Source organism: Seriola dumerili, unplaced genomic scaffold (assembly GCF_002260705.1).
Source record: "Seriola dumerili isolate Sdu_G_001 unplaced genomic scaffold, Sdu_1.0 BDQW01000425.1, whole genome shotgun sequence".
In the NCBI taxonomy this organism is placed as follows: Eukaryota; Metazoa; Chordata; class Actinopteri; order Carangiformes; family Carangidae; genus Seriola; species Seriola dumerili.
The window spans coordinates 389,281-402,919 of NW_019174680.1; the positions used below are offsets into that span (position 1 = coordinate 389,281).

A 13,639-nucleotide genomic window follows, 5' to 3' on the forward strand; every position below is an offset into this window, starting at 1 on the left:
CTGTGATTTGTGTTGTGGTTGCTCTGCCCACTCATTCTTCTTCAGTTATGAAAATAAAATCTTTCCTGTTCGTCAGTGTTGAGTTCATGTTCGGAGTCTGAGCACCGATTATAAAGCTGGTGACTGTATTTACTGTAGTTAACAATTTACGACCAGGAAAAAGCTGAACTAAAGCTGAAACTGAAAGCTGAGTAACTAATTATTGACAGCTACTTGTTTTGCTAATTTTGCAAAAGTTACGGTTGAATTAAATTAGTATTTTTACTAATATTCTAAGATGAACATTTGCTTTATTGAAGCAGCATGAAATTACTTCAAATTATGTGTTTGTCATAGCAGAATTTTTAAAATGTGGGTATCAGATTGGCAATGATCCAGTAGGTATTCTAAAAAAAAAAAACAAAAAACAAACCTAAATCATCACCGTTATATATTTTTTCTTAATTTCACACCTGTCACTGTCCATTTCTCTTGTACCTGGAGTTTAACGTGGTTAAAACAAAGTTTCAGTGAGTCTGGTCTCTGGTCCTGTTTAGTTCACCATCGAGTGCTGCAGGCCCAGCATCCTCTAGGGGGCAGAGCGCCTCAATCCTGATGTAGACACTAAGACATCGGTCATTCAAAAAGACATAACACAGTACACAGTAAGTGCAGAGTAATTCATTGTCAAATAGCAAAAAACAATACAACAGCCACACGCTACAAAGAGAACAGTGGTTTAAATAATGCACACACACCTTCCCAGAAACCCCCTCACCTCTGACTTTGTCACATGTGGTGTGTGATGACACAAACACACACACCACACAAATCTGAGCATTATCTGTAGAAAACAACATACAGACCTTCAAGCAGTTCAACATTGCATTGTTGTTACTGAGCATGATCACAACCCCGCACACACACACGCACGCACACACGCACGCACGCACACACACACACACACACACACACACACACACACACACACACACACAAAGCATCATCATCAATAAAACCACTCCACGTGCTCTATTGCTTTACACTGACTCATCTGCTGCTCGGTAGAAACATGCGGCGCCGGAGCAACAATAGACAGTTTGTTTAAAAAATTGACCCCTCCATAGAAAAAAGCTCCACCGTGTGCTTTTACTAAAACGTGTTACAATGTGCTGAGCTTCATCTACACACTACCTGAATACACTGAGTTTTATATGACAGACAAACTGAGAAAAAACCTTCAGACCGAACTGTGAAGTATGGAAGCCCATTCCTACCAGAAAAACTGAAAATTAAAAGTAGGATATGACAAACCAAACTTTTTAAAGTCCCAATTTTTAAGTAATCCTTTTAAAGTCAACATCTCTAATTAATGTAAATCCTAAAATATGATCCGAGTCAAAGTTTTCAGTTAGAAAAAATTTTGATAAGAAAAAAGAACTTGCCAATTCAAAATTTATATTATGACATAAAATTAAAAATTTGAAATTTACAAAATTAAAGTTATGACAATTTTATTTTAAAATGTGAAAAAATCCACAATAAACCCAAATTATGTCAAAATTATGATGAAAATCAAAAATTTGTGTGTCAAACCTATGACAGTACGTCAAAATAAATCTTAATAAAATAAATCAAAACTTTGACTTGTCATTAATTTTCAACTTAAACAAGTTAAATTTAGACCAACAAGGCAAATTTACTATACAAGACAAAATTTCAACAGTCTAAATTTATTTAAAATGTATTATGCCAATATTGTAATAATAAATATCAGAACTTTGACATCTGATCTTTTACTGTTCCAATCTTTTTTTCCAGGGGAAATAGGCTTCCATAGTTACACGTCATGTGTCAGGGCAAAGATAAGAAACAAAAGGTTCAGACTACATTCACACAAACAGCATTTTGGAATTATTGTGGCAAAAAACTTTTTTCTCTGTGACTCCATAAATCTTCATTTACATTCATTTTAAATGACAGCATTTTGGATATTGTGTTCACTGGAAATAGTTTAGCCCTGTGCTTCCATACTGGATCACACTGCTGCACCGTGGAGTTAATCTTCATGATGCAGAGCGAGTGTCTCTTAAGAAGTAAATAAAACAAACACACACCCACACAGAGTGACAACCTGACAAAAGCAATGCTAAAAGCTGGAATCAACTTCAAACATCTTGACCTCAGGAATGAACCGCCACACTGTTGCACATAACACACACACAGAAAAAACAGAAAGCTCTCATAAGTTTTTCAACCAAATTAATCCAATGTGTTGTGAATGTAGCAGGTGATGGTTTAAACAAGAAACTGCAACAGAACTGAAACGAAGGCCGGGGGCAGAGTTTTACGTCCCTGTCCATCATGTTTGTTATCAACTATTATTTACTCCCACGAGGCTCCATATGTCCAAGATCTCATTCACTCAAAATAATATTTAAACAACTCAGCTGCCACCAATCTTCCCCCGTTCCTCTTGGTAAGTCAACACCAGACTAAATATTTTTTATCAGGAACAATTTTCTACACCAGGTTCCCAGTTTTTCAGCTGGAACAAGCTAATCAGCCCAGCCCTCAACACAACAGTGAGAGACTGATAACAATATATATATATATATATATACATATATACACACATATATGTATATATATATATATATATATACAGACACATACACACACACACACACACACACACTACTGGTCACCCTGCTTAAACAGCTGCTGAGTCTACAAGAATTGCATTAGTTTAAGTAAGAATGGGAAGATGTGTTACATGTTTGTGGAGAAATGGTGGCTTCAGTTTTAATTACCACCATCCCCCCACGTGTGGACACAAGTTCTCTTTTCCAGTCTAATAAAAACACCCAATCCAAACACAAACAGCTGGAGGCCGGCCCAAACATCACATAAGGTGCTAAAGGTAACTGAACATAAATGGGTCATTGCGAAAATGTAACAAGACTCTTGTGTTTGTTCCACAAAAAGCATCATTCTCATATATTCACGCCTTTCAACGACCGAATCTGCTAATTTCAGTCCATAAAAGGACAACTGTAATATACAAAATGAGACGTGACGGAGAGATCAAGCAGAAACAAGCAGAAACATTCAGCTCACAGTCTTTGGTTAGGTCATCTGAAGAAGCCAGCAGCAATTTAGAGAAGCCTCATAGTGAGCTCTTTTAGGAAAAGACAAGAAACATTTGGACAGAATCCCTGAAGAGCACCTGATTCACTTCAAGTGACGACTTAATGCAAAGTTTGAGTTGATAAGTCAACATGAAACGGTGAAAAGAGCGGATGTCCTGGGTTAGAGGGAGAGGAACCCTGGGTAGGTCCAACAGACTGGTGCTGGTTTGTAGAGAGGGAATGTAAATGATGCTGGTATCAGGAGTGAAGACGTCCCACTGTGGAGAATCACAACCACTTTAATCCCAGTTCAGTTCTGAAGTAGAAAGGTACCCTCGGAAGCGTCAGAGAAAGTGAAGACCTGCAGAAGTGAAGGCAGCAGTTCCTATGGTGAAAAGCAACGGATGAAAAATTGAGCCCCTTTATTATTTGCAACGTCCTGAGTGACAAGAATCCTCATCAGTCAGGTAACAGAGAACAAGCAGCGTTCTCCGTTCAGGGCTGAAGTTCTTCAGACAGCAGGGTTTTGGACGACTCGTTCAGGTTTCATGGTGCTGTTGCATAAAAGCCAGTCTGAAGGTGCTCATCTCTTCCCTGACTTCATGTAGGACGGTATCGCTCCTCGGGCGGTCAGGCCTTCGAAGCGTTTGTAGGTGTAGTTGATGAAGACCCAGTCCTTGTTCTTCAGGTCGGCCTCGGTGTGGTTGGACACCTGGGTGGCTGGAGGAGGAGGAGGAGGAGGAGGAGGAGAAGAGGAAGAGGGGTTCTTAAGCATTTCACAGCAGAAGCACAAAACATGAAAGGTGTTAATCAACGACAGGTGGGGTACCTGCTGGTGTGAGGATATCTGAATCAGGGAACTCGTCAAAGTTGGAGGTGTCGTCGATGCTTTTAATCTCTATGGGAATGGCAGCAGGTCTCTCCCTGGACAACAGATCAGTGACGTTAGACAAAAGACTCAGATCAGTTGCAAAGTGAAATTTTGCATTTGATTAAAGACAAAACGGATGTCGACGACCACTGAGCAATAAATGTTAAATACCCTGTACACGATGGAGGAAATGCAGCAGATGCTTAAACAACTTTCAAGTATCAGAGAGATCATTTGACAGCCTTTAAAGAACTGTTGAGCACTTTCAAATGTAAGTTCTCTTTCTCTTGAATGTATTCTTTAAAAATACATACAAATCAATTAACATGTTCTAACATGTAAATACATCAACTAACATTTTGCTGAACTTCAAAGTCACTGTTTATCAAAATTTAAAGTTATTCTAACATGAACAGAAAGGATGTAGTTGAAGCATATTTCATCATAGAAATATTCTATCGCTATATAAAAAACTTACATGAGAAATTTAAAAAACAGCAGTTGTTGGTACTAATTGCATTAATTATTTGACAAACCCTATATATCTAGCAATACTCGTAATACACACACACACACACACACACACACACACACACACACACACACACACACACACACACAAACACACACACACAACACTACACAACACACACACACACACACACACACGATGATGACGACCTGGGAACACTGTCAGTGACATCCCAGTCAATCAGACCAAGGCTGAATTTCAAATATCTCCATGTAAATACATTGATGTCTTTAATATGAGCACATGTTGCCAGTCTGTACCTGATATGGTCATAGTCCACCCCCTCAAAGAAGGGGTTAGACTTGATCTCCTCCACGCCTGCAGCCCCGATCCTGTGCTCCTCCTCACAGCAGAACCTGATAACAACATGTGTTCACTTAATATCATTCACACACAGCAGCTCAACACAAACCACCTTAGATGTTATAAGCTAACTTTGACATGTTCAAAACAAATCAACGCATCCACTGTCGATACACAAAACAAGTACAGACACTGATTTCAGTGACTGACTAGCTGCTGCATCCACTACATGTGAGAGTGATGTGTTCCTGCCTGAGGATGAGGTCTTTGGCCTTCTCTGAGATTGGAACTTCTGGAGGAAAGGTGAGCGTCTCTCGCCAGTTCATCACCTTCCTGTACGTCTCCTGAGGCGTCTCTGAGCAGAAGGGAGGGTAACCTGCAGGAAGCAAAGATCAGCCATCATTCACACCACATCTGGTCTGGTCTGGTCTAAAGCCCCATCATGTCTCTGAGTCATTACCTATCAGCATCTCATACATGATGACACCCAGGCTCCACCAGTCACAGAGTTTGTTGTATCCATTCTGCATGAAGACCTCTGGAGCGATGTAGTCCGGGGTTCCCACCGTGGAGAAGGCCTGACAGGGAGGGGGGTGAGGGGGAACACCACAAAGATAATCAGAGGCTGTTTGCTTTCAAGTGACTAGAATGTGATTTAGGACATTTTTGTCTCCTATGTTGAATGAATGTGGAGTAAGTCTCTGTGCTCTTTAGCACCATTGGTAAATAATATTTAAGCAATACTTTTTGCTTCAGACTGTCACTGTTGCACATTTAGTGATGAAACTTTAATGTAACCGAGATATTTAAATTTTGAAACCAAGTCTTTGAGGGTTTTTTTTAATTGAAGTTGTATAAATACTTTGCACGTATGGCCGTGTTTCGCATTTACAGAGGCTGACGGATGAATAAGGAAAACAACACTGGGGCACCTTGTCTCTTCATTTAAACTGTTGCTAATATGATCAGCTTTGGTACTGATGCCAAAATTGTACTTTTTTAACAACATGACTTTGAGAAATAAACATGTTACGCTACAGGAGTGTTTTCATTTAACAAAAAAAAAACAAGAATTAAATAAAATACAGTCTAATACAGGAACAACAGGATTTGATGAAAGTCAAAAAGATGATGAATCTGACATTTGGTGCCACGTTTGTGCAACAGACACATTTGAGTCCATATGAAAAAAAAGTACTGAGTTGTAATAATTAGCTGATTTATTGCATCATTTCTTTTTGGGGAAAAAACCTGTGAAGGTAAAAACATGTAATAATGAAACTTCTTTTAAATTGTGTTTTCTTTACTCATATGTTCCATAGATGAACTTTGTAAAGGAGGATTAAAAATCCAGCTCTTATCACATGCGACTGAAATACTGTTAAAGTGTTACATTTGGTCAGACCTACCAGCTGCCTCCTGTTCCTCTTCCAGGTCTCTGCTTTCCTCTTGGAGTTCATATTCTGGAAAGCTGTGGAGGTGGGACAGCCCAGGATTAAAACACGCTACGCTGAATCTCAACCAGTGCAAAATAGTATGTGAATATAAAAATGACAGACTGGTGTTTTCGTGAAATTAGTCATAAAATGTGAATAAATGCGAGTGGCTGACATTGCATGCAAGCTACAGTTGAAATAAATGAAAAGGGTTGCCTGACTTTGCTTACTGAGGTCACTGGGCAGGCTGTGGTTCAGGTTTTTGTAGAACTCAGTTCGGTGAGCCCTCTTCAGCCCAGTGCACAGACCAAAGTCTGACAGCTTTACATGACCCTGGAAACACAAAACACACTATTATAACTACCTACAGTTTCTTTCTGGTATTTAGCCTTCCTTCATTGATAAAAATGGGGTGGTCAAAATAAAAGATACAAGATTTAAAACTACGGCTGGAACCTGATGGAATCAATTCAGCACTAAATTTTAGTACAATTTTAGCACAGAGGAATAAGGTTGACATGATAGAACAATTTAAAATAATTTTCATATAAAGTTAAGACAAGTACACTCACGGTTAGAAACTGTTCTGTAGTTAGTCTAATAAAAGCTGAAAATGGTCAGAACCACTGTGATGGAGTAGGTTTATGAACATGACTCACCCTGGAGTCCAGTAGCAGGTTGTCTGGTTTGATGTCCCGGTGGATGAAGCCCAGCTGGTGGATGGAGTCGATGGCCAGCACCGTCTCTGCGATGTAGAACTGAGTGGCCTCTTCCGTCAGAGTGTCCTTCTTCATCAGCAGGGTCATCATGTCACCTGCAGCACAACAGTAGAGACCACAGTCAGAGCTGAAAATACAAAACATTCCTACTCCCTTTCTTGAAGATTATGCAACTTTTTTGGAAGTGGTGCCAGAGCGCCTGATAAGCCAAAGGCTATCTGGCCGCCCATGATGTGTTCTCGTCTCCTCTGAGTATTGTGCTGTATGGTTAGAGGGTCATACCTCCAGGCAGGAACTCCATGATGAGGTAGAGGTTCATCTTATCCTGGAAGCTGTAGAACATTTTAACCACCCACAGGCTGTCGGCCTCCACCAGAATATCCCGCTCAGCACGGATATGACCAACCTAACAGACAGAGACACACAACACACAAACGCACAGAGACGGTCAAAGATGTTCAAAGATGCCCAACACAGGAAACAGCAGCATTCCAGTGTTCAGCAGTCCAGAAACAAGTATCACGGCTAACGGTACAGGCAAAATTAAAATCTTGTCTTCTGTTATTTATGCAAAAATGTTGCATGGAATAATGCAGCACACTTTTTTGTGGAAAAACTAGTATATATGTTTTTGCCATGTGTATAATACATGTCAGGTGAGCACTGGTCGTACAAAGTGTATGATGAGAACTGTCCTTTATCCTTGTTCTGCTTGATCCTGTCCTTGATGCTCCCCATCATCAACAGACAAACTAAAAGTTCATTTTCTTTTCAAAGCTTAACAAAACAAAATTCGATGAATCTCATATAAATGTTACTGTGGTTTTATACATTCAATTGTTTTCATTCTCTTCTTGTTATTGTGCATTTCTGACAATTGTGTTTTTGTCTTCATTCTAAGTTAGTATTGTTTATTGTTTTACATGAAGAGTTACATTAATTATCTTCTGCTTTTTGGGTTGTTTTTTTCTGTTTTATTGATATAGTGTGATTTTAATAATTGTTTTATTTGTTGTTTTTGTGTGTGAGCTCAAGGAAGACTAGCGGCCACTGTCTGGAAGCTGACGGGGATCCAAATAAAGAAATAAAGAAAGTCCAGTGTGTGTATTCTGCTGCCTCACCTGTTCTTTCTCCAGCATGTCAGCTTTGCGGAGGATCTTCATGGCATACACGTGACCAGTGTCTTTCTTCTGCACCAGACGAACCTGGAGGCAAGAACAACAGAGTTTATACAACCTGACAGAGGGTTGATCTGAAATAGCTCTGAAATACAGTCATGGTGGATTCAGGTACAAATATCTGAAGGAGCAGGCAGAGAGGCGGCGCTATGGCTCTGTGCTCTCATTTAAAATATTATGTCTTCAGACTTGTGACACATGTACATGTTAACTTACTGTCAAAAGGCCACCAACACTTTCAATTGACAGAAGATCATTTATCTTAATCACTGGATGATTGACTATGAGAAATACTGTGAAAACAATTCAGCTATAATAACACTGACACCATCTTGCTAACTCATTAAAAGTGAGTTTTTCGTGTGTTACAGTATGTTGTCCACTGTGATAAAACAGGTTGCAGATTTCTGAGGGTGGGTCGATTATAAAAATGACGTACCACAATGTTTGCTTGAAATGAAAACCTGCACTCTTGGGATCACACCTGCACACAGGTCTAATGTTTCAAGTTTAATGTAAAAGGTCTTCACCTCTCCAAAAGCTCCTCGGCCAATCACCTTCAAGGACTCAAAGTCCTCCAGACCCAGTCGAGTCCGTTTCAGACGCAGAAACTCTGTCTCTTTCCTTGCATGCTGAGAACGCCGGATACGTTTCTGCAGAGCACAAACCCCACATTTGAAAACACACAATTCTGTATGATGCACACTTGCTACTTAACGTCACGCATTACTGTATATTTTCACACCACTAGCTGAGATTCACTACTTTACAGTCTCTTATAGCTTGCAGTTTAACACCAAAAACAGGTAGAATTGAAAGAATGCAACTACTGTTTTCACTGTACAGAAATATTTTCAGAAAACTTAAAAGCTCAGATCCAAATAAATGAGTGCAGTCGAACATCCTTGCAGATATGTTATTGTCTCTGGGAATTTTTTCCCCCAATTCTCAGGCTACTTCTTGGCTGTGTTTTGCCCCAAACAAACTTCAAAGAGTTATACTCCATTATGTGCATCAGACTCTCAAAGAAAAAGATGGATTAAATGGGTTGAGGGATGAGTGATAATATTCAAATCTATCTACCAACTACTTGCTTGGGAGGTGTAAATAGAAAAGAGTCCACGAGTTCTTTCACATCTGTACAGTGGGCAACACTGGATCAACACTTGTGAGGACAATCATTATAAAGGTTTACTTTTTAATCAAAGAAAATAAACATCAAGCACTTTACAGCACTGCTCCAGGAGCTCTAAAAGTCTGACCAACGCTGTGATAGAGCTGAAAACCTCAGTTCCTTTGAGTGGATTCTCCCATACTGCAACAGGGTATGGTGGGAAAACACTGCAGATGTGTATTTGTCACTCACCTCTTCATCAGCCAAGCCCTCCTGATCCATCACTTTCTCCAGCTTCTGCTGTCTGAAAAGGCAAATTGACTTTAAGCGTTATCTTACAGCCACGGAACAGTGTATGCATATCTCATAATGTCAGTTACATTGGCAATAATCATAAAAGGCACTGACACACTTGAGTGATGTAATAAAAACAAAACAAAATAAGCAAATAAGCAGCGATTCCAGGGTCAAGCCCTTTTGCAACAACAGGAAGGAACATCAGCAAGTTTAATTCTGTTTAAAGGAGTGAGGCCTCACAAGGCCTGCAGCATTTCTCAATAGCATCTTCGTGAGTAATGAGCAAATATACGATAGGGCACACCCACTTGAACAAATCAAGGACAAGTCATTAATGAGTTTTTATTCAAAACTAAATAGAAATAAAAAATATATAAGCCAACCTCCAAAATAATCAGGACCGTGATGAATATACACTGATGTAACTTGCCAGCAGCAGCAGGAAGTAGTCTTCCCTCAACTAAACTCACATAAACCACATCTTCTTACACCCACACATGAAAAAATATGTTTATTTGAATGTGTGTGTAGCAGAAGAAGCAATTATTTCTCAGTTCAGTGTCAGTATGAATTACATGTTTAGCCAGGAATTAAAACCTCAAAGTCATCAACATACTGTATCAGGGCAAAGTGCTGCAAAAACGCAGTGTGTAGCGAGTCAAAAAGTCCATGAGTAAACCTGACACCTGTGGATGTTTCGTTACCTCATCTCTCTCTCCTCATGCTGAGCGATGAGGTTGCTGTAGAAGTTCTCCAGAGTCACTTTGGCCATGGTGACCCGCTCCTTAGTGTGGTTACTCATGGAGGAGCACGAGCTTTGGCCGGTCATCGCCATGCTTTACCTGAAAATACAGAAAAAAACCCACAAAAAAAACAAAACAAAGTGAGTGGAGAACATTTTACAACACACCCGTTGCTACACACCACTGGATATTCATATCCAATCAGACTGCTCCATCCAAAAGGTAGGATGGGACAATGGAGGCCTATAGGAAGCAGCAAAGTAGACTGCAAAGTCTATTAAATTGTACCTTGTTATTATGCTAAGATCAAATGTTACAGCATTGAGCTGATCTCACAAAAACTGGATATGTAATATGTAATAAAATTATGGGTGGCTCAAAGAAAGAGGAAGGAAAGCTGCTGGCTCTGCTGCCTGAGCCGAGAAATGTTGATTAACATTGTGACAGAGCAGTTATGAAGAAACGATGAGGAAATCTGATTTGTGCAAGCAATGATGGTAGAGTCCTTCTGTGACATGGATGGGGTTTTGAGGCAAGATGAGCTCAATTATGTCTAGACTTAAACTCTGCAATCAGGGCTGACAATGGTTAAACAGAAAAAACGAGAAAATTAAAAACTATTGTACCGCAGGTGCATTTGTATCTGCAGCCTGTGTAGCTAAAGAGATAAAAAACTATTTAGACTAGTGCCCTATAAGCTTTGCTTTCACTATGCAATAATTTTGCAGGAAAATGAAGGCTCCATTTACAGCACAATGGAAATGCACCTGCCACTGCACAACCAAAACAGAAGGAGGATAGTCCTTTTGTTTTCCCTCTCTTCCCCAGGTACCAGAAATGACAGTCAGTAGAACAACTGAAGTAACTGTGGAAACTCCACCCAGCCAAAGAAACACAGCCTCGTTGTTGAAGGAAGCAAAGAGGGCGAAGAGATAGAGTGACAGAAATGGAGATAAAACAAGAGTACACCTCGATGTGGCTATCACTCGATGTGGAGAGAGCCATGCTCGGACTGGGACAGAAATTCAGCCCTGGACTTATGTACTGGAACCGAATTTATTGATTTTTCTTGCTGTCCACTTGTACACTGATGCTGCAGCCCACCAGGCTTTGTCCTGTTTGTCCATGTGGCCAGTCCCACTAGTGCAGAGCTCTGGGACTTGAGACAGCTCCAAACCGACATTCAGTTGGCATTATTTCTACTAGATCACTAAGTAACAAAAACTGCCAACTTATTAATACCTTGCAGCATTTTACTCTGCCTTTATCATAGCACTTGGGTTTTTAAGGTCAAGTTGGGATTCTTCCATTTACCTCTTGCTTCAGTCAGTACCCAGTCTGAAACAAATGATCATTGTGCATTTGATAATGTAAAAAAAAAAAAAAAAACATGTTTCCTGGTGGTGCCTTCTATAAAAATGACCAGTGGTGAAACGTACTATATTCTTCTTCGTCACAATGTGGCCAACATTAACACCACTTTTAAATTTCTAGTTGTAAATCAACTTTTGCAAACATGTAAAATAAATCTGCATGAAAAATTCAAGTTTGTACATGCGTAGAAAAGATTTGTATTTGTAAAAGAAAAAAAACAAAAAAAAAGACTGCGAATAAAATCCGTGAACAAATGATATCAGTGGTGAGGTTACACAAAGGCACTGTGAAAAAGAAAGTGCAGTGTGAACATCTCTGTACAGATAAAAAAGCCGAAAAACTGCGTATAATAAAGTATGAATTTAGATCCTGTTTTTACACCTTAATCTTAAACTAGACAAACTGGACAAACCTCTGCCACAGGTCCTAGAAGGTGTAGCATGGATTTGCATACATGCACAACACATTGAATGTTTACCACAATTTTCTACAGCACCATCAAACCTGGGTCACGGAGGAGCCCTCTGTTTGGACCCTGTTTTGTCATTGCATTATCATTGTCCAATCAGATTCAGGTGTAAAAACAGGGTCAAAATTTGTACTTGTAATTTCAGTGTCACACAGTGTGGGAACTTGAGGGTTTTACACTTTACATCTTAGCTATTTTCCATGATGACAGTCACCAGTACTACCCTATGACAGCGAGGTCGGCCTTTCCCTTCCAAAGTCTGTGGTGGTACTCCAGACGTTTTTTTTGCTGTAGTTAATTGTCAAATAGGCGTTTTAGAATGATACACAACGGTTCAGAAAACCCTGAAACTAAGCAGGTAAATTAACGCTACACTTGTACTGAATTTAAGCAATCATCATCGTGTCATTCTCCATACGCAAAAATAAACAAGATACATAGTGTTTGCGGCTATTTAGAAAACGTGAGTGATTGAGTGTTTCTGGTTTTGGTCAGCTGTTGTCAAAAACTGACTAACCCGGTCAGTTTCAACAACACGTAGTCTTAAAAGTTGTTCGTTTCGGTTGCAACGTAGCCATCCTTGACATAAATTTCCTACAGAGCAAATGATTGTGAATAGATTATAATCAAACTCAATACTTAGTGTATTTTAACGTAATCTTGGTTTAGTTATACTTATAATGATAAGTTTGTATAGTTTCCGTTAACCTATGGCCTCAAAAACAAAAACTTTAACCCGCTAACATTAGTTAGCTTGCTAGTTAGCTATTAAAGTTCCTGGGTGTTTAAAGTCAGCAGATAAAGTATGAATAAGACCGGAAGCGTCATTCAAAATAAAACTGCCCCGTTTTAGGAGACACCATTTCATTATCTGTTCGAGACAATGAATTTTATTTTGAAAGCCTTCAACGGAAAATCTCGATTTCCATTTTCACGAACTTGACAACCCGAAGTTACCCGAAGCAAACAGCGAAGAGAAAGTTAGCTAGTCAACGTTAGCTACTTATCTGCTAAAATGCCTTGAGTCGTTTGTTTCGAAATCCAACAGTATGAGACAGAGTACATTGACAATTAAAGTATTAGGATGATTATCTTAAGAAAACGTCCGACATGCTGTCTTTTCTCTGTTCTATTCTGTATGTCTGTAGTTGGTCTTTGTTCGCTTACCTTGGTCGAAGGTGCGGTGTCTGCCGTCTCTTCCTCTGCGTTACCGACAGTTGCGTCACAATCAATTAGAACTCACCACGACACCCAGTGGCCAAACTTCGAGGTTTTCTTCTTCTTGAGTTTCCGGCAGATTAGATTCCTCGCGGCACATTGCTGCCTCTCACTGCCTGTGTGATCAGATTGCAGTTCGGAGTGACTACATAAATATAATCCTGTTGCGGCGATGTGATATAAGGACTGCTTTCAAAAGCTGATTGTTCGTTCTCAGTGGGATTGAGCAAGATCTTCATTGTAATAGCCTTTATGCCTAGGCCTGATGCTGCAGC

At 39.7% G+C, this 13,639-nt stretch overlaps 1 protein-coding gene across 2 annotated transcripts; it reads right to left on the reverse strand.

Annotated features, from left to right (window-relative positions):
• Positions 1–644: 644 nt before the first annotated feature.
• On the reverse strand, positions 645–13,368 carry LOC111233796 (serine/threonine-protein kinase 38). 2 transcript variants are annotated; one of them, XM_022761693.1, is made up of 14 exons: positions 13,314–13,368; positions 10,265–10,402; positions 9,516–9,567; positions 8,680–8,802; positions 8,093–8,176; positions 7,254–7,377; positions 6,912–7,066; positions 6,483–6,585; positions 6,226–6,287; positions 5,277–5,394; positions 5,069–5,192; positions 4,774–4,869; positions 3,940–4,034; positions 645–3,830 (listed from the first exon to the last, which is right to left on the reverse strand). In XM_022761693.1, the coding sequence occupies exons 2-14, from the start codon at positions 10,393–10,395 to the stop codon at positions 3,694–3,696; spliced, it is 1,404 nt and encodes a 467-aa protein (XP_022617414.1). In that variant the 5' UTR covers positions 10,396–10,402; positions 13,314–13,368; the 3' UTR covers positions 645–3,693. The 2 variants fall into 2 exon arrangements, with proteins under 2 accessions (XP_022617414.1, XP_022617413.1); XM_022761692.1 differs by having other exon boundaries at positions 6,474–6,585.
• Between the last annotated feature and the right edge of the window lie 271 nt (positions 13,369–13,639).